This window comes from Passer domesticus, chromosome 22 (genome assembly GCF_036417665.1).
Source record: "Passer domesticus isolate bPasDom1 chromosome 22, bPasDom1.hap1, whole genome shotgun sequence".
Taxonomy (NCBI): Eukaryota; Metazoa; Chordata; class Aves; order Passeriformes; family Passeridae; genus Passer; species Passer domesticus.
This window is the reverse complement of record NC_087495.1, coordinates 7,563,693-7,586,543: the sequence shown is the minus strand read 5'-3', so window position 1 is coordinate 7,586,543 and position 22,851 is coordinate 7,563,693. Positions and strand designations below refer to the sequence as shown.

Sequence of the window (22,851 nt, the reverse complement as noted above, 5' to 3'; positions counted from 1 at the left end):
TGTGTGGGTCAGACTTCTCAGAAGCTGGGGTCAGAAATCAGAGCTCTCCCCAGAGACTGGCTGTGTCCTGCAGAATGCCCTGACCCTAAATGTGATTTAACAAGGAAGCTGCTGCTGATGTGATTCATGTGTTGACCCTTGCAGATAGTTGAGTAACCTCTTGAAATAGTTAGATTGATTTCAGGCATAGTAAGTTAATTGGTATGTTGTGCTAAATATATTGCTAAATAACCCTGGGGTGTACCTCTACCACCATCTCAAATGTTTCTGCAGGGGCTGGAAAAAAAAGTCCATAATTTATTTATTATAATAATGATTTCCTCAATAAAAACTGCTAACAAAAGAACAACTGCTAAATGAAAGCATGGGTTTGTGTTTAACAAACAAGCTTGTGATGTGTGAGTTCCATCCCCAGTTCAGTGTTGGACCTGGGCAGATCACTCATTCTGTACACATCTTTCTTTCCTGGAGTAAAATACAGATTACGATCCTTAAATATTGAGTGCTGTGAAGTTGTTATTGATCATACATTGCTTTGAAGATTAAAAGTGCTTTGTTTTTTGTTTATCATTTTACTTCTGAAATAAGAACTGTAAAGTACAGTAGCTTTAAACACATCAGCAAAGTTCCCAGAGTCCTTTTTTGGCCGTATATAACCTCCTTTTTTTAATCTTCTTTCTCTATAGAGTGAATTCAGTGATTGTACTGATCTGAAGGAAAAAGTGTTAGAAAATTGAAGCTTCATATATTCTGTCTCTCTTTCTTCTTTTTCTCCTTGTGTTATTTCCCTTCTTTGATCTTGAATGGAAAAGTAGCAAGTTACCTTTGTGTTGAAGAAAAAATACAAGATTTCTTAAGAGATCCTTAGTTTCTCGTGCTACTTTGCCTGTAAAAGTCAAATTCATTTTGATAGAGAGCTCTGTGTAAATGCCACCCTATGGCCAGGCAGTTCAGGCTGTGTTATGGCTGAAATGGGATTGATGCATGATTTTGATGGATTTGAATTATCACACTAAGTCTGACATATAAAATATTAACAAAAGAAAAAGAGATTCCAAACTAAAACCAAGTCCTTCATTGGGTACCACACACATCTTGGAGAGAAAGAGGTTTCATTATTTTTGTGTGTGGTTGAATGAAAGCAGGGATTGTGTGTGCAGATGCTGCTGGAAGCCCTTAATGAGAGGGGGATGCCAACAAGTACAGAGGGACTTGGAGGGTGGAAGCAGCTGTGCTGTGATGGAATCCTAAATGAATTTCAGAGCTGATTAAGAAAGAACTGGAGATCAGGAAGGATGGCGTAAATTGTGAGAATTTTTCTAAGTCAAGCAGGGATTCAGAGAAAAAGGTTTTGTGAAGTTCTGGCTTACTAGAATAAACAGCAGCCTCATTAAACAAGAGATTAGGAGCTATTGAAAAGAAAAATCCATTTAATCTGATAGATGGTAAATTAATATCAAGTCTTTATACAATACATGTAAAAATGTTAGCCTTAACCTTTAGATAATTAAACTTCTGACATTCCCTTGCTGAGGGTTAGGTCAAGCAGGATGATGATTGGGAGGGTGATGGATTTGATCAGGGGCAGTTCTAGGTTCTGTTTGCTTTGGGAGCCTCTGTGCATTCCCATGAGACATGAACAATATTTTACTCTATCTCTTGCAGAACTAGCATAGTTGAGAGGCCTCTTGAGCATCCATCATGTCTTGTGATGAGACAAGTGACTGATGGCAAGATGTCACCTTGCTTGATAGCTAAACATCTCAGTAAGCTGGGAGGGAATAAACTAAGGTGGGGCAGGAGCTCAGTTTTAAGAAAATAAACCTAAGATTCTCCTAGGCTAGAGGAAGCCATGTGGTATCTCTCCCTGCTAAAACCCTTCCTAAATAAAAGCAGGATGTTAAATTGATGATGTGTAAGATTGCATTGCACTGCTGTACAGTCAGCCAGCTGAATTAGGAGAGCTAGACAGTACTTAGTCATAAAATGGTGTTGTGCCCATGATGTTATCAGTCAGGAAATTCATACTATTGCAAGGATGCAAATGATGGCTTAATTATATGCTCCCACTAGCATAAGATGCTTTTAGATCTTTCCCTCAGACTCATGTACTGTGCTAATTAACAGTAATCCAACTGGAGGATCCCAGTGCAATGCTTCTGCATATTTTTTTCAGCTTATGCTGGAGCTCTTATGTTCTTTTCTTAAATAATTAATAATCATTACTGCCTGCTGTGCTGTGGGTATGTGCCAGTGATCTCAGATCCCAGCACATTTGCACCATTCCTGTTCCTGTCAGAGGCTTGGGTTTGCTCTTTGCAGAGGCTTTCATGTTAAGCCCTTCATTAGCTGGCAGTGGGGTTTGGATTTCAGTGGCATCGGGCTTTGATGTCATTAAGTATCAAGCTGTTAAAGGAAGTGCCACCTATTTCATTACTGTGACTATCTTTATGCAATTAAGTTAAATGCCGAGTGGAAAACAGATGCGTTTTACTAAATAACACTTGGTTCACAAATTTTCATCTCCAGGAATTTTGCACTTACCTTGCTGGCCTCAGCAATGCCCCCTGTGAGGAGGCAGGGTTACTGTTAACCTAGTGGGAAACCATAATGCACATGAGTGGTGGAGCAGGCTGAAGAGCCTTTGGTGGCTTCTGTCTTCTTTGGTTTTTAGCTTTAATTCATTCCTCTCTGCGTTCACTGGGATTTTACTCTTCTCCAGTCAATGTAGATGAAGCATTACTTTACTTTTGAGTGCTTTGAGTCCTTCAATGACCAAATGACCACTGATTCTATTTGGAGGTTGGCATTGTCTGTATTGGCTAAATTAGCTCCAGCTATACTGGATGGTGCAGTGTCTTTAACTTTCTTTAGCGCAGCGCTGCTCAGCAGCTGCCCCGCTGGGATGGACCTCGGGAGGGACAGCAGCAGCCGCGGCACCCGGGCACCGCGTCCCTGCACAGGGCTTCTCAGGTGAGTGCGAGCCGCTGCGGCCGGGGCAGCGGGGTCCCGCAGGGGGAGCGGATCCCGCAAGCGGAGCGGGGTCCCGCAAGCGGAGCGGGGTCCCGCAGGGGGAGCGGATCCCGCAAGCGGAGCGGGGTCCCGCAGGGGGAGCGGATCCCGCAAGCGGAGCGGGGTCCCGCAGGGGGAGCGGATCCCGCAGGCGGAGCGGGGTCCCGCGGCGGGGCCCGGCCGGCGCTGCCCCTTCCCGCCCCTTCCCCGGCCGTGCCCGCCCGCCCCTTCCCCGGCCGTGCCCCGGTCCCCGCCCCTTCCTCCCGGCCGGCTCTCGGGTGCTGCCTGCGGCGCCGCCGCTGCCCTGGGCGCCGGGACGCGGCGGGTCCCTCCCCCGGAGCCGCCCAGGCACCTCCCTCGGGCCGCCGCGGTGAGTCACGGCGGAGGAGGAGGAGGAGGAGGAGGAGGCGGCGGCTCCGCTCGGCTCCGCTGCTCTCGCCCGCCCCGCCGCCGCCCGAGCCGCCGGAGCGCCGGGGCCGCGGGCCCCGCACCAGGTGAGCGCGGTGCCCTTTGTGCGCGGCCGGGAACAAAGGCGCTGGGCCGGGCCGGCTCCGCTCGGCTCCGGGCCGGCTCCGCTCCGCTCGGCTCCGGGCCGGCTCCGCTCCGCTCCGGGCCGGCTCCGCTCCGCTCGGCTCCGGGCCGGCTCCGCTCCGGGCCTCCCCGCTCCGCGCCGCCGTTCCCCGGCCCCGGGCAGGCCCTGGCCCCGCGGCGCAGGTACGGGAGGTGCCTTTTTCGTTTTGTGGCATCCCCCCCTGCGGCGCGAGGCGCCCCGCTCCCCCGTGTCCCACCCCAGGCATGGCCGCGGCGCGGTGGCAGCCGGAGCGCTCCTGCCGCTGCTGCAGGTGCCGGCGGCGCTGGGGCTGCTCGGGGCAGCCCGCGGCATCCCGGCCCTGCTCCCAGCACGCCTCTCGGACAGTGTTTGCTAGAGGGCTTCCTCGGGGGTAAGCCTGCCTTGGCTAAAAATGGGGTTTCTAGAGCCTCCGAGGCAGCACTCGGTAACTTCCAGTTTGTATGGGTGGTATTTGTTGGCACATGTTAGTTTTTTACCTGTTGGGAGGATACGTGAGAAAGGGACAGCATCACCCTCCGGATCAGGATGTATCAGAGACAGATGAGACGTGATCCTTGTTTCTGCTCAGTGTCCAGATGTGCTTCATCAGGGCATGTTTGCCTCACAGACTCAGGTTTGCTTTCTCTTCAAGAAGAGAATATTTTGCTCTGTTGTATATCATCTTTTATTTGTCCATTCCTCATCTTGGCATGTTGAACAGGGTGAGCTTTGATGCTCTGTGAGATGAGCCTGAGACATTCTGCAGATGTGAGGATTTAAAAAAAGAATCAAAACATCAAACTCCAGCAGACTTTGGAGGCAAGTTAGGTGTGCTAGCTCCCAGTCCTGGTCTAAGCTGGCTCCAGTATGGTGAGAGGCATGATTGGAGAGTATTTAAAAACATATTTTTCAATAGGTTTACAAAATCCTACTATATTTTTTTTTGGCTGCTGAACTTACAGACTTTCAATTTCTTTTGGCCTTCCTTATTTTTGGAGCTCATGTGTGATGTGAAATAGCCTGCTGAAGGAGAACCTCTATGTAAATGATGAAAAAATGAGGCTAAGCATGTACTTCAGTGGGGTTTATTCTGAAAGCACAGGTATTCAAGGTGAGGGAGCATGCAGAAAGCTATGTATTACTCTTTTACAAATACAGCCTGGTTTTCTTACCAAGCTACAAGCTACTTTTGCCTTGACAAACAGATTCATCTGGAAAAGGGTGACAGGTGTACTTCAGATACATTTCTGGTGCTTCACTTTGCCCTTAGCTGGAAAAGCATCTTCAGTTATTGTATCTTTGGCATCTTGGGAGAAACTGGCAGCTCCCTCAGTGTAATTCAGAGCTGCTGGGGATCTGTGTGCTGTCTTAGCTGATGTGGCACACAGAAATAATAACTCTATGAAGAAGTGTGTAGGACTGAACAACTGCAGGACCAAAGGCCATTTTGAAAAACTTAATTGCTAACGGGTTGGACCCGAGTCTGCTTTAAAGCAGTTTTCTCTTTTGGTTCATTGTGAGCCTTGCAACAAGTTATGGAAAAGTTACACAGGGCAGAAAAGTGCTTTCAGGGCACTTCTTGATGTCCAGGTGAGAGTGCAGTGAAATCTTCAGCAGGGAAGCATCCCCTGGGCTGGCAGGAGTCCCTGTGCCAGTCCCTGTGCCAGCAGGAGTCCCAGTGCCATCCCCTGGGCCATCCCCTGTGCCATCCCCTGGGCTGGCAGGAGTCCCTGTGCCAGTCCCTGTGCCAGCAGGAGTCCCAGTGCCATCCCCTGTGCCAGCAGGAGTCCCTGTGCCATCCCCTGGGCCGGCAGGAGTCCCTGTGCCAGCCCCTGTGCCAGCCCCTGGGCTGGCAGGAGTCCCTGTGCCAGTCCCTGTGCCAGCCCCTGTGCCAGCCCCTGTGCCGGCAGGAGTCCCTGTGCCAGTCCCTGTGCCATCCCCTGGGCCGGCAGGAGTCCCTGTGCCAGCCCCTGTGCCAGTCCCTGTGCCAGCCCCTGTGCTGGCAGGAGTCCCTGTGCCAGCCCCTGTGCCAGTCCCTGTGCCAGTCCCTGTGCCATCCCCTGGGCTGGCAGGAGTCCCTGTGCCAGTCCCAGTGCCATCCCCTGTGCTGGCAGGAGTCCCTGTGCCAGCCCCTGTGCCAGCCCCTGTGCCAGCCCCTGTGCCAGTCCCTGTGCCAGCCCCTGTGCCAGTCCCTGTGCTGGCAGGAGTCCCTGTGCCAGCCCCTGTGCCAGTCCCTGTGCTGGCAGGAGTCCCTGTGCCAGTCCCTGTGCCATCGGCAGCGTGGGGGCTGCCCTGGCTGGGCAGGGGGGCTGTGCTCACAGCGAGCAGCAGCCCCTGTCCCTGTCTGAACAGATCATTTCTGCTCCTGTCACTGCCAGAGCATCCTCTGGAGATGGGAAAGCGAGTTCTGAATGCCAGCTCTGTGGGGAATCTGGAGCTGTGTCCCCTTCTGCTCCCTCCGTCCTTTCCCCCATCCAGGGATCGAGTGCTTCACTTTGCAAGGGGACAGAGGCGTTTCCAAAACAGTTTGTGTTGTTTTCTAAACAAAACCAAAAGTGAACGGAAACAAACCCTAGATCTTGTAACATCTAACAATGACTGTGATCCCTATCTGCTGCCAAAAATGAAAAATCATCCTGCAGTTGCATATGGGCAAACAGAGCCAACACCTAAAGGTGCCTGCTGTGGTTCAAGGTTGATGCTTTGCCTAGGAAACAGCTTGTCAGAAATAGATCTTTTTATATGTGTTTAATATAAGTTTTTCCTCTCCAAAATGTTTGTCATTTGTAACCAACACAAACATTTATGTTTTTTACCAAGTATTTCACTTCCTAAGTTGGTTGTTGACTACAAAGCACCCTCCTGAGCATCTGACCTAGTTTGAAGCATCAAACATCCACCCAAGTGCTGTGCACAGAAAGGAAATGGGCTTTTGGAGGCTGCTGTTGGGGATGCTGGCACAGACTTCCAGGAGAATTTTTTCAAAAAGAAAAGATTTGGTATCAGAAATATTTCTATACATGCACAGGCAAAACTGTACTTCTCTCTCTTACTGCACGCTGTCATCAGGTTGGATTTCCTGCTGAAATGCATCAAGGACAGAGGCAGCTGTTGCAGCTGCACCACAGAAGTGATTGGGAAAATGGCAATCCCAACAAATGTGCCAAATGTTTATGTTCTGGGCTAGAGCTATTGTGTGTCTAGTCCCAGTTTTGATGGCGATGTGCACCAGAGATATAAATTATTGGAACAAAAACATTGTTACCACATCCAGTGTTGGTGATTTAATGGTCTTGCTTCTAAGTACAAGGGAGAAATTATATGTAAATAGGTTTGAAATGTGCTGGAAACTTTTTACCAAGTAACTTCATTTAGGAAAAAAAACCCAAAACACTTTTTTCAGTGTTCTATCTCTGAGGATGGAGGACTCTTACAGTTCTTTTTCCCTTTGAAGAGCTGTGTCCTGTCCATGAACTTCCTTTGGCATGAGAGTGCAGATAGAGCAGAGGGAGTAAAACTAGAAGTGAGAGGACATCAGAGACTAGCAAATTAACCAGAACCCATTAGTTAATACTGGAATGAGGAGAAACTCTCCTGACTCTCAGATTTATTTTCAGCCTTAGTGTTGAGGAAGCATTATATAACAAATGCTTGAGAAAGTGAAGAAAACTCATTCTTGTTTCTGCTCACTGCTGGTGATCGGACAGGATGTCACAGAGCTTCTGTATGGTTTAAATGTCAGTCTGAGCTCAGAAAGTGGAGTCATACTTCTTGCTGTTCAGTAAATACATCCAAGGTTTTACAAGTATCAAATCTGCCAAGCCTGTTTCTGTTTTCAGAAATAATATAGATATAATTATTCATGCTATTCAAAAATAAACAAGACAGCCTAAAATTCTCAAAAAAACCCCCTCCTAATAATTTCAATTTCTTGCATTATTGGAATTCCTGTGACTGACTGAATGAGCTAATTGGGGAACAGTGGTGGGGTCAGTAAATTTATACAACCATTCCACTTGTCTCAGGATGTTCTGTTTTATTCCATGCAAATACACAGACCAAGAATTTATCTTATTTTTCACCAAGTCCATTTTCTCTGTGTTATGAGGGCAGCTAAAAAATATGGAAATAACTCAGGTAATCAACTCTGTTTATGACCATGACCAAGCTCAGAAACCTTCTGACTCAGTTTATCCTTCCATAAAATTAGTTGACTACTTCACATGAAGGTGGAGATGTTTAATTAAAGTGTAATTGTTTTGCCTCTGAACTCATCCAGGCCCTGATTCAATGCACAGTGAAGTCAGTGAGGAGCTTTTAATTAATTTCCTTGAGCTTTAAATAAGTACACATGGACGTGCACCCTTAAAGGAAATGTGACCTAAATTTTTACAGCAGAATTGCTGTAAAGGAGGAATATAAATCCTGAAACAGCTCAAGGTAAACTACTGAAGGAGGGCTTTTTGTAGGACTGAGGAGGGGATAGTGCAGCTGCAGGGATCTCTGGTGCCTGTTGCCATTTTAATGTAATTTTAATGGAGTTTCCTAACTTTGAGTGTGTTGGATCTTCTGTGGAAAACTGGAAATTTCTTAGTGCCTTGGCAGCTTGCTCAGTTGGTCGGGGGAGGCAATATCAGACTTCAAGATAAACATAGTTAACTGAATGTTTATGCAAAACCAATCAGCAATAACACTTACAATATAATTAACTTCAAGAGTTGATGCCAAATTGAGAAAAATAGGAGCATTCATGTCTTCTGAGCTGCCTTTTTCAGGAATGTCTGTAGATGCCAAATAATACTCGTTGGTTTATGTAGAATTCATGAAAGGTTTTGCTTAACTTCAGAGGTCAGAAATATCAGGTTCTGCTAAACAGAACTTTTATTGGTGAGCTCTTGGTCAGCAGCTACAATGAGCTTGGTGAAATCAGCCTTTCACAATTCACATCAAGCTGCCACCATTCTCTTACTGTGGCACTGTCATTCTTAGTTCACTGACTTTTACAGAACATGTTTTAATCTTTAAATAAAGTCCTGTGTGTGGAAGAGCACGTGTTTTTCATGTATTCCTTGCATTGCTCTTGGTAGCTGCAGTTTTAGATGTAACTGCTGTCAGCTCCTTCCTTCTGTTGAGCAGCTAACCATAACAGAGGATGCCTAACTGTGCTCATGGTTTGGCAGAAACCTGCCTGCTCTTCCAGCCCTTCTCTTTGCCCATTCTGCCTTAAATTGCATCCTGCTCCTGGGAACTTCCTGAGGTGCTCTGGGATCTTGCAGTGGTTTTAACTTGTGCAAGAATCAGCCACTCAGGCTTTGTTGTGAATGGTCTCTGGGCTAGCTCCTGTTGTTACTATCATTATGTATTGCGGTTTGATTAGCCTAAATTAATGTTTTTACATGTGGCTGCCTTTAACACAGGTGTGTTGTGTCTGGCCTGTGATCCTTGCACTGTGCTGAGGAATTGCTCAGTCCCAGAGCTGCTGGGGGCTGCTGGAGCCCCCAGCCCTGCAGTCCCTTTCTCTCCAGCCTGGTGTGTTTGCTCAGTGCTGAAGGGACTCTTCAGCCAGACCACTGACCTCATGCAGCTTTATGTCACAGTTCACAGCTGGTGGAACTAAGGTAACATTCAGAATTGTGGCTAGGCAGGAAGGAAACTGCATCCATTTTCCTGAGGAATACAAAGTCTCCAGAAGGCAAGATTTCCTTCCTTGCAATCCCACTTGGCCAAAACATAGGGAAAGCGTGGTAAAATTGGTAATTGTCCGTGGTAAAATTGGTGTGTAATCAGGAATTTGTTTTAAACCAGTGAATGTTAAAGGTCCTCCCTTAAAACTCTTTTTTCCTTCCTCCCTCCTGTGTCCATCAGATATCTTCACAGCACAGTCTTGTTTGGTGACCTAAGCAAGGAGCAAAAATCCTTCTCTTGTGCTTTTTGTTTCTAGTAAGTCCTTCAGAGAAGAGAGGAGCTGGCATGCTTGGCATACTCTACTGAGACCAATCTATGGAACACTGTCTAGGAAAAGTCTCGTGGATTATTATTTGATGAAGGTTTTAGGAGCAAAAGTCTCTTGCCCACATCATCCAGGAGCACTGCTGCTGCTCACGGGTCACTGAGTGAGGAGGCAGAGCTTGTGCTCTGGTTAGCACCACAGCCATGATTGAGGCATGTGGCCATATTAGACAAAGAGCCATTAATGCTTAGTTCAGCTCACAGCAAGAGCTATTAATAATAGATCTCTTTAAATGGTTTTGAAAATTAAACCTTGATTCAGACCTGAAATCTCTTCTTTGCTTTTTTTCGTTATTCAGAGCATCCATGGGGAAAGCAGCACTGAAGTTTGGTTCTTTTTTCCCTAAAGAGGCAAGATAACTAGGAGACATAAGGGCTGTGTTTGTCATATTCTACAGCAAATTTTACTGATGTATGAGGCCAGAACACTATTTAGTGTTGCTGTCCAATGGTTACACAATTTTGGTAGTAAAGAGCTATTAATCTGAGTCTCTGGTCCTAACAATGTACTTTGATACATGGTTGCAAAACACTAAAATGCTAACTAGCCACCAACCTAATAACAGCTCACGTTTTAATTGCTTTTAAAAAAACTAGTTAGCCATAATCTTTGTACTATAACAGATTTATAGGCATTTGCAGTGTGCAATGGCTGTGACCTGGCAATAATGATGTTCAGATGTCAGTAAAAATTACAGGGCAGCACACTGAGAGCTCACTAATACCTGGCTGTCTGCAGATCCTGTGGCAGTGAGTACCAGAGAAATGCCTATAAATACATATATAAAAAAATGTAGATACATGTACACACAGTGGAGAGAAAGCCTTTCTGTGCCACCACGTGTGCTCTCTGCCCTTTCAGGTTAAATGCACCCAGCACTGTGTGCTCGGGCTGGGAGAGGTTGGTCACTCCTGCCCAGGGAGTTTGACTCCAGGAATCTTCTGTTTCTGAAATAAAATATTTACAGATAGATCCATACAAAGCTTGGCTGCACTGCTCTGTTTTAATGATGGATGCTGAGCACTTTTTACCAGTAATTCTTCAGTGGGATACCTAGTAATTAAATAATTTGCTATCTGTCATTAGTGCCTAATTTCCTGCCTAGAAGATTTGTAGCTTTGTTTTAAATAGGAGAAGAGGTGCCTGAGCCCGTGGTTGGGACAAGAGCAGCACTGTCCATCCAGCTGTTGGGGACCATCGTGAGTAAAGTGTTGGAATTGTCTCTTGGACTGGGTGCAATTTGTGTGTAAACTGCTCTTTATGGAGTGCTTTCACTTTTTAAAGAATTTTTGACACATTCATCTTTGAAGTGTGAATACCTTTGTGGAATGAAAGGCTTTTTTTCAGGTTTTGTTGCTGTTACTACGTTTAATTTCAGAGGCTTCAAGTTGACTGACATGAACTACCTGAAACCCTGTGCTGCCTCTTTTAACTGTGTGAGATGTGAGAGGTGTCTTGTCCTCGAGGGAAGTGGGGGGAAATCATCTGGTTTGTGTGTGCCTGAAGGTCAGGAGGCAAATTTTAATTTCATGAAAGTGCTGATTATGATAGTAGGATTTTTAAAATTTATTTTTTAAGTCAGCTTGAGCATTGATGTAAGAACTGTTTTGGTGTATTGGGAAGCTCTGTGGAATGCACTTCATTGGTACTTTTGAAGCCCATTTTGAAGCTCTGAAAGGTGGTCCAGCACTGGGGAGAAAAACCCCTGCTTGTGTTCATAAATGTTTCATGAAGAAATGGCAGTGTTTGGGGCTGTTTCCTGTCCTCCTTCAAGAAGGACCGTAGTGTCTCGTTAAAAATTTAAATCTAACATTTAAAGAGATGTGAACCTCCCTCATCTGGGAGTTCCAGCAGTAAATTGACCTAAATCTGACCCTGGGGTTCAGATTCTGAAGTCAGCTAAAAGGTAGCACTGAACATAGAAACGAAGACAAAAAAAACTGTATTAAATATTTCAGTTCATACTGTTCACCTATAAATAGGTAGCTGTTATGAATTCTTCATTGTATCCCTCTGGAGAGGGGAATTAATCCAGTCTCCAGCTGCCTGTGACTGAAGGTCATGAGTCGGGATGAATTAGAGGAAAATTTGTAGCAGGGTTTTTGCAGACTCTGGTTCCTGACTTCAGGTTTCAGGCTCCAGCTTGGAAGGTTTTTTGGGCTCTTAACTGTTCTCTGGAAAATGTCATTTGAAAATGAACAAGGTTTAAATGAGGGGCAGCATCCCCTGGCACTTCCAAGCTCCCCAGTGTGACCATGCTTAGGCACTGAAGTCTCGGTGGTGGAGCTGTGGAGGGGATGGCTGAACCCTGCCATGGTATCAGAGAGTCAGAGGGACCCTTCCTGCTGCTCTGAACTCCACTGGTGCTCAGCAAAGGAGCCTGCAGAGCTCGGCTTTATTCACCACGACTCCCTAGCTCAGCTTTGTAATCCTTTCCCATTAATTGGGGGCTTTCACTGCCTTCAACAGAACCAGGCAGACTCAACAAAAAAATAAATTGTGGCTGAACTAGCTCCTGTTGGGTTTCTTTTGGCTATAACTGGAAATGCTACAAGATATTAAAGAGGTAGTCAGCTGTGACTTAGGCTTTAAAGAACTTGCCAGATGGCTGCTCTAAGTACCCTAAATTATTAAGACTGAATATGTAAAATACTACATTTTCCAGCAGCTTACTGCCTTTTTATTTTCTTCCCCCTTAATTTAGGCTGTGCAGGTTCCTCAGTTGCACTTTGTGTTCTCCCATAGCAGTAAAATGTGGTCGTTAGGAATTTCAGCATTACAGAGGACTGCAGTGTGGGGGAGAATATGAAATTTGGAGGAGCAAAAGCTCACGTTGCATTCTCATTGCATTAAATAAGCATGGCTTTAAAACTGAATGGGATGCTTAAGTATCTTCCTTTATGCACAATTTATAAAGATGCAATTTTTTTAGCGTGTCTCTTTTTCTTTTGAGATGTGAAATTTTTGTTTATTTAGAAAGAGGACAGGAGGGGGGTCAGAAGAATTTGGGAGTTCTTAATTACGAACTGATCTGTGGCATTGTCCAGCAGAAAGTCCCTTCCAGGTTTTGAATTCATACCAGTGTAGGTGGAAGTGAAGGAAATGCAGTTAGAAATCTGCAATTTTCAGTTGCTGTGTGTTGGAATCTTCTTCTGAAGGCGTTCAGTCAAAACAGTTCTTGCTGGTGAGGCTTGAGTTTCCTGAGGAGCTGTTTCCATCTGTTGGTAAAACAGACAAGTTAAACTGAGATTGAGTACAGATTTCTCCTGTCTGCATTTTTTGAAGTGAAACCCCAATAGCTGATGTTCTAAACCCAGTTAGGAAAGAAGAATAAAAGGCAAGGCTGACTGCAGGTACAGTATTTTTCATTATGTACTGTTGTGTCTGGGGTCAGTGACTGAAGAGAAAGCCACTGTGGTCTTTTAATTCATTTTTGGGAAGAAATATATTTTATTTTCATTAGAGACTTTTCAGAACAAGGAACAATGAGGGGAGGTGAGGAAGTATCCTTTAATGCTAGTGGGAAAATTGGAGGTCCTTAGCTATTGAATTACTTGGGTGATGCCCTTGCAAAGTAGCCCGGGTGTTTTAGGTGCAGAAGCACCTCCACCTGCTCATCCCAAACCCATGTCTGGTTCTGATCTCTGACTTGCTGCCCTGCCAGGGCCTGCAGCTCCAGTCCACAGGGCTGAGTGGAGGGTGCTTGGTGTGCCCAGGGCAGGCTTGCCCAGCCTTCCCCCAGCCAGGAGAGGCTCTGGAGGGACACAGATGGGGATGTCAGGCGTTCCTGGCTCTGCCCAGTCCACATGTTGGGCCCTGCTGAGCTGAAGGAATTCCTGGGATCCTCACCCAGCCCTCTGCAGGCAGCGTGGGGAGGGAAGAGCTGGAGTGCAGGACAGCTTTCTGGGCTGCTGGGGAGGGGAGGGAGTGTTTCCAAACCCAGATGATTGCTTTGGCAAAGCTGGGCTGGCAGTGCTGGCTGTAATATACAGATCTTTGTTGTTTATTATTCTGTCATGTGAATCATCTTACAAATAAATGGGAGCTAAATTTCATTGCCTGTGCCTGGCAAACAAGGGAGAATTAGGTGACCCAGTTATGTCCATTTGCAGTGTGTTGGATGCAGCAGGACAAGCTTGAAGCATTTGGTGTTTTAACAGAGTTTAGTGAAGAATTCAGTCATTCCTGACTAACACTGCAGCTTTTGAATTGCATGGGTCAGAGAAAGGAGAGAAGGTGAGAAAGGAATGGAAAACTGGCACTGGGGAGCAGATCCATGTTCTGCTGCCAGAGGTGAGCACAGGCAGCCCAAACCTTCCTGTTGGCTCTGCACATCTGCCTCACCCTTACCTGGAGAGCCCAGCTCCAGATCTGATAGAGCAGTGCATTCTCCATGGCTTAGCCAGCCTTTGGCCTCTCTTCCTGCAGTGCCAGCCTCACGATTCCCAGAAATTCAGCTGAGATCCCCTTGCTTCTCTGCTGAGGCCAGGATGCTTCAGTTGGGTTTTGTGCTGAAAGCTCCCTAAAGAATGCAAAGCTTGAATGCAATTCATTCTCAAGTGATTGGGAATGTCATTGCTATGGTCAGGGTGGAAATCTTGCAGCTGAAGAATGGCTTGATTTTAAAAAACTTTAAGCATAAATTTCTTGAGTTTAACAGCTCCAAACAATCGTGCAGTTTTTTTAAATTTTACCTAGAGCGTGTTCTAAAGCAGGGAGTGAAGGTGTGTTGAATTAAGACTCTTTCTGGGGTTCAGCTGTGGATGTTCTGTAATTCTTTGCTCATTTGTTTTCGCAGGGCAGTTCCCTCACACATTTTTCCCAGCTCCAGTCACTGATCAGGACTGCAGACGTGGATTATCTGATCTCCTGTGGTTTCTAGAAGCAGGTACGTTGGCACAGAAATCTGGTGTTTTGTTGGTTGGGGATGGGGCAGTGACCACTCATCCATGAGCCAGAAAGATTTGTGGGGGCAGGGAAATGCTGCTTAAGGAGCATTTCATAATGTGTAGCATATTGCTGTAGCTTTCTGGAGAGAACAAAGTTGGTAAGTATTTTGAAAAGATTTTCCAGTCCTTCATTTGCAAATGAGGATCGTGCTGTCTTCTGGGCATGGACCAGCTTTGTATGTGGGTTTGGAAATTTTCTCATGTAGCATATGCTGGGTGATGTTGTCATCCTAAACTGTGTCTTCTGAAAGCTTTATGTAACAGGAAAACAGAGATATGTTCACATTTCTCATGCTGGGCTCTGAGTGCTGTTTTAAGACCTTTGTCTTTCCCCTTTGATGACATCGATAGGAAGAGCTGTGGTGTGGGGAGAGCAAAGTGCTGTTGCTCTGAAAGCTTGGTTTACCTCTCTGTGCATATTTTTTGAGCCATATTGAGTGCTTTCTCCCCCCGTGCTGCTTCCTGATTGTGTGAAGCATTCACTGAATGGGCAGGCTTTAGGATTTTTATCCTTCCTGTTAAATAGGTGGCTTGGTGACAAACCCATCTTGGCTGAAGGTTGCTTCACAAGAGCCAGGCTTAGATAGGAATTCCCATCACCCCTTTTTAAAGCTTGAAAATTAATAAACAACTAGAAGATAGTTATGCTGGAAACAGTGAACAGTAACCAAAGCAGGTCCTGCAATACCTGAGTGCAGGGCAGTGCTGAAGAGGGGTCTTCCTCGTTGGCATGGGGGCAGCTGTGGCATTTTCTTGGTGCTTGTGGATGGTGCCACCTACTGATATCCCATCCATTTTGTTTCATTTTTAAACAGAAGATGTCTTACTGCATTTCAGCTTTTCTTGACACGATTTTTCTTGTCTAGGTTGATTGGTTGGTAGTACAGCAGCTTCCCTTTTCAAGTGCAATATTTTTTGAGAAGTATTTACAATATTAAGAGCCAGTCCCTACCTTTCAGGCTGACGGATATCTTGATCAATGTTTATTGTTTTATCAGTCTCTGGATGTGTATAACTTGATATCTCTTGCTCAGTATCTTGTTTTGTTCATTGCCTTACTATTGGCATCCCTTGTTAGCACTCAGTAAATTGCACTGTGGAGTATAAACCCAGTAGCATAATCCAATTTACTTACTTGAGTTGACACTAGGCAAAATTCAGGGATTGTTTAATTCCCCCTTCAGAGAGCAGTTTGCAGGTTGTATAAAAAGCCCAACAATCATCACCTTGCACAGGCTGCAGGTTTCCAAGCAGAGTCATCTCCAGCAAATCAGCTTCATGCACTCTTCCCACTGAAACATGCTCAAGAAGGGCTGGTGATGGATCTTTCTCACTTTTCACTGCTGTTATCTCCGTGCTCAGTAGTGTGGGTGGCAAAGCCTGTCCCAGCAGCTGCTGCTGAAGTTTGCATTACTTCTGACTCACTCAGGAGGGCCTCTGTGTAATTTTAAACAGTTTCCACACCCAGATTACTTTCCCTTAAAAGTCATAATGGAAATGGAGTGAGAGGAGAGGTTGGTAATGACTGCAGGAAGACATTACTGGGAACACTGTGTCTGAACCTGCTGGGATACAGCCTTCCCTAGGCAAGCCTTGTGGAGGGTGTTCCCTTCGTTACTGGGGCTCAGGAAATCCCATTTGTGGGCTGGTGTGGGACCAGACCCACTTCTGGCAGTGAAAAGGGGCTGAGCACCTCTTGTGGAGCCCCTTCCCTGAGGTGTGTGTGGGGCAGGAGTGGCTGGGTCCCACCTCCACCCACTCCTGGGAGCACGGAATGGTTTGGGTGGGGAGGGACCTCAAAGCCCCCCTGGTGCCACCCCTGCCATGGAGGGGACACCTCCCACTGCCCCAAGTGCTCCAGCCCCAGTGTCCAGCCTTGGGCACTGCCAGGATCCAGGGGCAGCCCCAGCTGCTCTGGGCACCTGTGCCAGGGCTCACAGGGAAGCTTTTCTTCCCAATGTCCCACCTAAACCCACTCTCCCTGTTGTGGAACTTAAATAATTACCAGATACTCATATAATAATCATGCTTTGTGCTATAGAATTTGGATAGCACCGTCTGTTTATTCCATAACGTAATTATCTTTATTAAAATAAGAAGCTCAGCTTTAAAATGATATTCTTTCCCTGCTTCTCTTTGTTCTTCTTTCTCTCCAAAACCATTTCATAAATTTCAGTAATTTTTACAGTAATGAAATGGCCTTTTTATATGATATATAAAGGAAAAAAGAAAAAGAGGAGGAAGACTTAAGAGTTTAGATTTCACACAGCTTTTGTTTAGCCATTGTGGGCTTGATGGCTGTGCATTCTGCATCCTGTTTTCATTCTGCTTGTGCTTATTTATGGAAAAAACCCCAAACCACGGGCTCTTCTGTCAGGATGATTCTTTCATCTAGTTCTTAGAATTCCTTTTCTGCTCATGCAGTAACGTAGCCACAGATAATGAGCTGTGGGGATGTGAGCAGCAGCCTCTGGATGTTTCAGTTGCATTTGTGAGGCCCAGTTCAGCTGCTGACATTTGTAATGGTTTCACTGGGGAAGGATGTGATCCCTCACTCTCCCAGGACATCCAGTGCTCTGCCCACTGGTGAAAAACAGGTCTTTTGGAAATGGAACTCTTCCTCCATTTCGTGTTAGAGCCCATTGCCTGCTGTAGTTTGTGCTTTCCTGATTTTGTGTCTGCAGGACATCCAGGAGCTGGCAGGAGGGGAATGAACCGAGAGGGCGTCCCCGGAAAGAGTCCGGAGGAGATGTACATCCAGCAGAAAGTGAGGGTGCTGCTCATGCTCAGGAAGATGGGATCCAACGTAAGAGGCACCTCTGGCCCATCCTTTGTGGGTTTCAGGCCACTTTGGACTAACTGGGGTTGTGCTTGTTGAGATGGGCAGGTGATGGTCTGGTTTTAATGCTGAATTGTTCGAATTATCACATAAACACCATAAACACAATTGGTTTTTGCTTAAACATTATAAGGCTTGTGATGGCTGGAACTACCATGTATAGATAAATGATTTCAAGTTCTTCATTAGAAAAAGAGCCAAGTGAAGCAGCTGTTTGAAGGTGGCACTGACCTGCCCATGAGTTCATGGTGTCCCATCTGGCTGCTGTGTCCGTGCTGCTGCTCAGGGTGCACGAGTAAGGGGTGCTGCAGGTGCTGAGGAGCAGAGCAGAGGGGCTGTGCTGCCTGCTGGGGTGGGTCCTGCTTTGCTGAGTGCTCGGGTGTCACCTCTGTCACCTCTGTCACCTCTGTGCCCGCAGCTGACGGCCAGCGAGGAGGAGTTCCTGCGCACGTACGCGGGGGTGGTGAACAGCCAGCTGAGCCAGCTGCCCCAGCACTCCATCGACCAGGGTGAGTGCCCCCTGTGCCCCCCCAGTGCTGCTCTGTGCCCCCCCAGTGCCCCCAGTGCTGCCCTGTGCCCCCCCAGCTGAGCCAGCTGCCCCAGCACTCCATCGACCAGGGTGAGTGCCCCCTGTGCCCCCCCAGTGCTGCTCTGTGCCCCCCTAGTGCCCCCAGTACTGCCCTGTGCTCCCCCAGTACTGCCCTGTGCTCCCCCAGTACTGCCCTGTGCTCCCCCAGTGCTGCCCTGTGCCCCCAGTGCTGCCCTGTGCCCCCCCAGCTGAGCCAGCTGCCCCAGCACTCCATCGACCAGGGTGAGTGCCCCCAGTGCCCCCCCAGTGCTGCCCTGTGCCCCCCCTGTGCTGCCCTGTGTGCTCCCCCAGTGCCTCCAGTGCTGCCCTGTGCCCCCCCAGTGCCCCCAGTGCCGCCCTGTGCCCCCCCTGTGCTGCCCTGTGTGCTCCCCCAGTGCCCCCAGTGCTGCCCAGTGCCCCCCGTGCCCTCCCTCTGCCCTGGGCCAGCAGCCTCAGCAAACAGCACCTGCAGCCTCCTGGACCTGCAGGATCCCTTGGCACCCACCCTGCAGGCTGGCTTTGTTAGTTCCTCGCAGAAGCCTTGGTGAACAGCTGTGTGGAGCTGCTCTGAGTCTGTTCATCTCTTGTGCACCTGAATGTTTCTTGCTGGATCCCTCTCCCTCCCCTGCACAGCCCTCGTGCCAGATCACTTCATGAAGTGCAGTTTGGAACTGAGGGAGCATTGTAAGAGCAGTGCCACAAAGATCTGAGCAGAAATGCAGTACAGATCTGAGACATCTAGAAATCCATTACAAACAAACCTGCACAAACTTGCTGCTGTGCTCATTCCTTGCATAGCTGGGGGCTGATGGAGGTGGATATGCTTGAAGGATTCTGAGCCAAAATACACAACTTTCTGCCAGTCTAAAGTGAGAATTTTCTTGTTTCTTGTCAAAAACTGAGGAAGACACATTCAATTAAGGGAGACTTAGCTGCAGTTGGCATTTTTCAGCATTATCCTTAAAGTTACATTTCTCCCAATGAAATCTATGCTGAATTACCTGCACTTTGGCAAAGAAAAGGTGACAAAATCAGAAGTCCAGCCAGGGGACACAGTTACTTCCTGCAGTGGTGCTGAAGCTGTAGTGTGCTCTACAGACAGAAGCAACTGTAATTTATTGCTCAGGATTTGATTTGCTCAGGTTTCTCTCAGTCAGTAATGGTAATGCTCCTTGCTTGCTGCTGCCTGTGCTCTCTGCTGTGTCCTGGGGTCAGAGAAGCAGGAAGGGCTGGGTATGGAGCTCCTGGAAGTGACTGCAGTGACACAGGGGTGGGATGTGCCACCCTAAGGGAGATCCCATCTCCACTAGATGGCATTGCCTGGTGCTGGAAACCCCTGCACGTCCACACTCTCACTCTTCTGTGGCTCCAAGACTGCTTAAAGGAATTCTCTTCTCTACTTTTCTGTTTCATTGAAATCCTCTCTGGAGGATTTCTTTTTTCCTTTATGCAGCTTGTCTTACACAACAACAAAGAGAGGTGTTATTTAGGGAGTAACTTACACCAAGTTAGCACTTCAGTGGATTTCAGTCTTTTGTTCCACAGTAGGACAGGTTGCTCTCAGCCTGACTGCCCCTGATGTATCTTTAGAGCCATTTTCCTCCAGCAGGCACAAAAGACACAAAGCTAACTTCACATCCCCACTTTGTCCCAAGAAGCAGAATGACATCATCACTGGCCTGAGCACTCTGAGAGCTTTGTCATGGGCCTGCAGGTTTCTGTGTGTCCCTTGAAGTGCTGCAGCCTGGCCCCAGTTCCAGGGAGGTTGTTTTGGTCTCTGGGGGTCTCTGAGGGTGGATGCTCTACAGTTCTGAGTGTGTCTCTGCCTGTGGCCCTGCAGCAGTGACCTGGGCTTGTCCCTGCTGTGGCTCCTGGGCAGGATCTGAGACTCTGAGTGAGCCCCTTTGCTCTCAGGGACTCTCTGCAGCCTCTGTCCATTGGGCCAGGATGTGTTTTTATGGTCCCTGCTGAATTCAGGCTTGTGCCATAAACCCTCCATGAGCCACTGCTGATACCAGTGTCTCTGACATTTAAAGTTCCTCCTTGAGACTCTGTTTGTTGTCCAAGGATCCAGCAATGGAAGTTCATTTGCATCAAGAAGCATGTTAGAATGTCTCTGTAATTTTTAATCAAGCCTGAAGGCTAAGACTCCCCTTCAGTTTATGCTTGTTTTTACTGGAAGAGGGCATATGGAAATTGAGTCTAATATTAGTGTCGTTTTATTTTTCAATCATTGTTAACACCTATATGAAAGTGCAAAATCCAGGCTGTTTTCCTTTACCCTGGGAGCTCTTTAGCTGACATCTGTGGAGTGTTTGTTGTTTGTTTTCATGGCTCCAGGAATAACTGAGGATCCCTGAGGCATCTCGGTTCATGAGAGGGGATGCAATCCTGAGCTGGTTTGGGATGTTCCCACGTCGGTCCTGCCTGCATTGCAGCAAGAGCTGACACAGCTCACACCTGATGACATTCAGGCTTTCTCACATATTTCTGAGTACAGGCAAAATGCCTCTCAGGAAGTTCTGAGCACAGAAGCATCTCCTGCATAAGCCCATATTCCCCGTTCCCCAGCTCGTTGCATTTCCAAAGGCTGGGTGGCTCTGGCAGCTCCCAAATGGAAGCACGAGATGGGAATTGTGCTGAGACCTTGGTGCTTGCAGCTCGGGGGTTCCTATGGCAACAGGAGCGTGGTGCTGCTCCCACGGGCAGGGCAAGGCTGGGATGCAGACACGTGCCTGGCTGGGGGAGAGTGTTCTCTGGTGGTGGGGCACCAAAACCAGCCCAGGCTGCTTGTGGGGCTCCAGGGAGCTGCTCATGGCTTGGCAGAAGCTGCTGGGGAATGGAGATGGAGCTCTGCTCAGTGCACTTTTCCTGTGTTGAACACAGGGCTTGTTCTAGTGTGCTGCTGCTCTCAGCAGTGCATGGTGTATTTTTAGAATGCCAGACTAGGATGCTAATGCTGGGAATCCCAGGGAAGAGTTAATGTTTAGGAGATCGTTGCTGGAAGGTGGTTGAAGAAATGCATGTATGCAAAGATCTTGTGTGAAGTGAAGAATTTCTTTTTTTAAATTTGGCAGCCTTTAGACATTCCCAACAGGCTAAACCTTCTGATCTCTAAATGCTTTTGGGGTTTAATTAATTCTGCAGGTGACTACAAGCAAATCAGGTGTACATATCTGTTTCTCATTCAAGGAGCACTTGGGAGCAGCAGCTGTGGGAGGTGTCAGCATCTCCTCTGGGGTTAGGTGGTGTGGTTTCCATCCAGCCTGTGCCCTGCTGGGTTATGTCTCTGTGCCCACTCCTTGCTGTGGCACCAGCCCCTGGGGAAGCTTTGTGCCCTGGAGGAGGGCAGGGGAGCAGCTGGGGACACTGAGCTCAGGGCACGTCTGCAGCCTTCCCTGCCTGCAGTGAAGTCCTTTGACCTTCAGCTCATCTTGGCTTGCTAAGACTGAAGAACAAGTGGTGTAAAAGAATTCTAAATTCAGCAATTCAGACAGCTGCAGTTGGAACATAACCTCAGTGGGATTTTTTTGGAAGTTAGTGGGGTAAGATTGTCACTATTACTTTCTAAGATAGGACGTAAGCCCACCTGTTAATTATTGTTAATTTGTAGGAAGAATGAGGGTGAGAAAGCATGAGGCAGACACAGTGAGAGAAGTCCAAAGGTTTGTGGCAATTAATGCTTTGCTCATAAAAGATGGGGAATATTTCAGTGGGTATGTTGTGAGTCTGTTTCAGGGTAGAAATGTGAGCCCAGAAAAGGGACAGCTGTGGAGAGAGCAGCTGTAGATGCAGGTCAGGTAAAAGTGTGCCTTTGTCATTGTTCTGTGCATTAATTGCTGGAAGTGCCGAGCTCAGTGAAGGATGTGCTCAAAGCAGACGTGCTCCACCATCCCATTGTGTGCCACAGCCTCTTGGCCACGTGCAGCTTAACTTTGTAACCTGTGCTCTGCTTTTTGCATTACTTCTCTGGATTAGTTAGAAAACATCCGCTGTGGGAGCCAAGTGGGCCTGCAGGAGCAGCTCAGCTTCTGCTTTCCCCCAGCACAGGGGGCCCAGCTCTGTTCTCAGGCAGTGTTTGTGGCTGTTCTCAGGCAGGGTTTGTGGCTGTGCACAGGCTGTTCTCAGGCAGTGTTTGTGGCTGTGCACAGGCAGTGTTTGTGGCTGTTCTCAGGCAGTGTTTGTGGCTGTGCACAGGCTGTTCTCAGGCTGTGTTTGTGGCTGTTCTCAGGCAGTGTTTGTGGCTGTTCTCAGGCAGTGTTTGTGGCTGTTCTCAGGCAGTGTTTGTGGCTGTTCTCAGGCAGTGTTTGTGGCTGTTCTCAGGCAGTGTTTGTGGCTGTGCACAGGCTGTTCTCAGGCAGTGTTTGTGGCTGTTCTCAGGCAGTGTTTGTGGCTGTTCTCAGGCAGTGTTTGTGGCTGTTCTCAGGCTGTGTTTGTGGCTGTTCTCAGGCAGTGTTTGTGGCTGTTCTCAGGCAGTGTTTGTGGCTGTGCACAGGCTGTTCTCAGGCAGTGTTTGTGGCTGTTCTCAGGCAGTGTTTGTGGCTGTGCACAGCCCTGCAGAGCTGTTTCATGAGCAGCCTTGTCAGCTTGGTCTCCTTTGGCTCTGGGTAGTTTGGGTTATAAGACAGGGCTGGAACAAAACCTGCTTTTATGCTGAGAAACGTGGGTGACCTTTTTCTGGACAAATGTCCCCCAGGTTCTTTTGCTGGGGTCACCTGCAGACACCCCCGTGCCCTCAGTGGCCTCTGGGAGGTTCCTGCTGGGCAGGCAGGAGCACGGAGCTGGGGGTACCTGGGGTGCACCTCCTTTCCTCTGTGGGACTGCAGGAAACCTGCAGGAGTGTTGGGGAGAGCCCAGAACAGTCAGATCAGGCGGCAGAGCAGCTGATGGCTGTGCTGGGTGAGTCTTGGGGTTGCCAGGCCA

At 47.7% G+C, this 22,851-nt stretch overlaps 1 protein-coding gene across 2 annotated transcripts in view; it reads left to right on the top strand.

Annotated features, from left to right (window-relative positions):
- The window catches only part of CTNNBIP1 (catenin beta interacting protein 1), a 28,551-nt gene that overhangs the window by 2,793 nt on the left and 2,907 nt on the right, over positions 1-22,851 (top strand). Inside the window, exons 3-7 of one of the 2 annotated variants that reach the window (XM_064396822.1) lie at positions 1,666-1,766; positions 2,875-2,973; positions 14,371-14,460; positions 17,206-17,327; positions 17,779-17,869. In XM_064396822.1, coding sequence (XP_064252892.1) covers positions 1,666-1,766; positions 2,875-2,973; positions 14,371-14,460; positions 17,206-17,327; positions 17,779-17,869 — 503 coding nt within the window. Of the gene's footprint in view, positions 1-1,665; positions 1,767-2,874; positions 2,974-13,037; positions 13,866-14,370; positions 14,461-17,205; positions 17,328-17,778; positions 17,870-22,851 lie in introns of those variants that run through there. The other variant, XM_064396823.1, reaches the window with a different exon arrangement.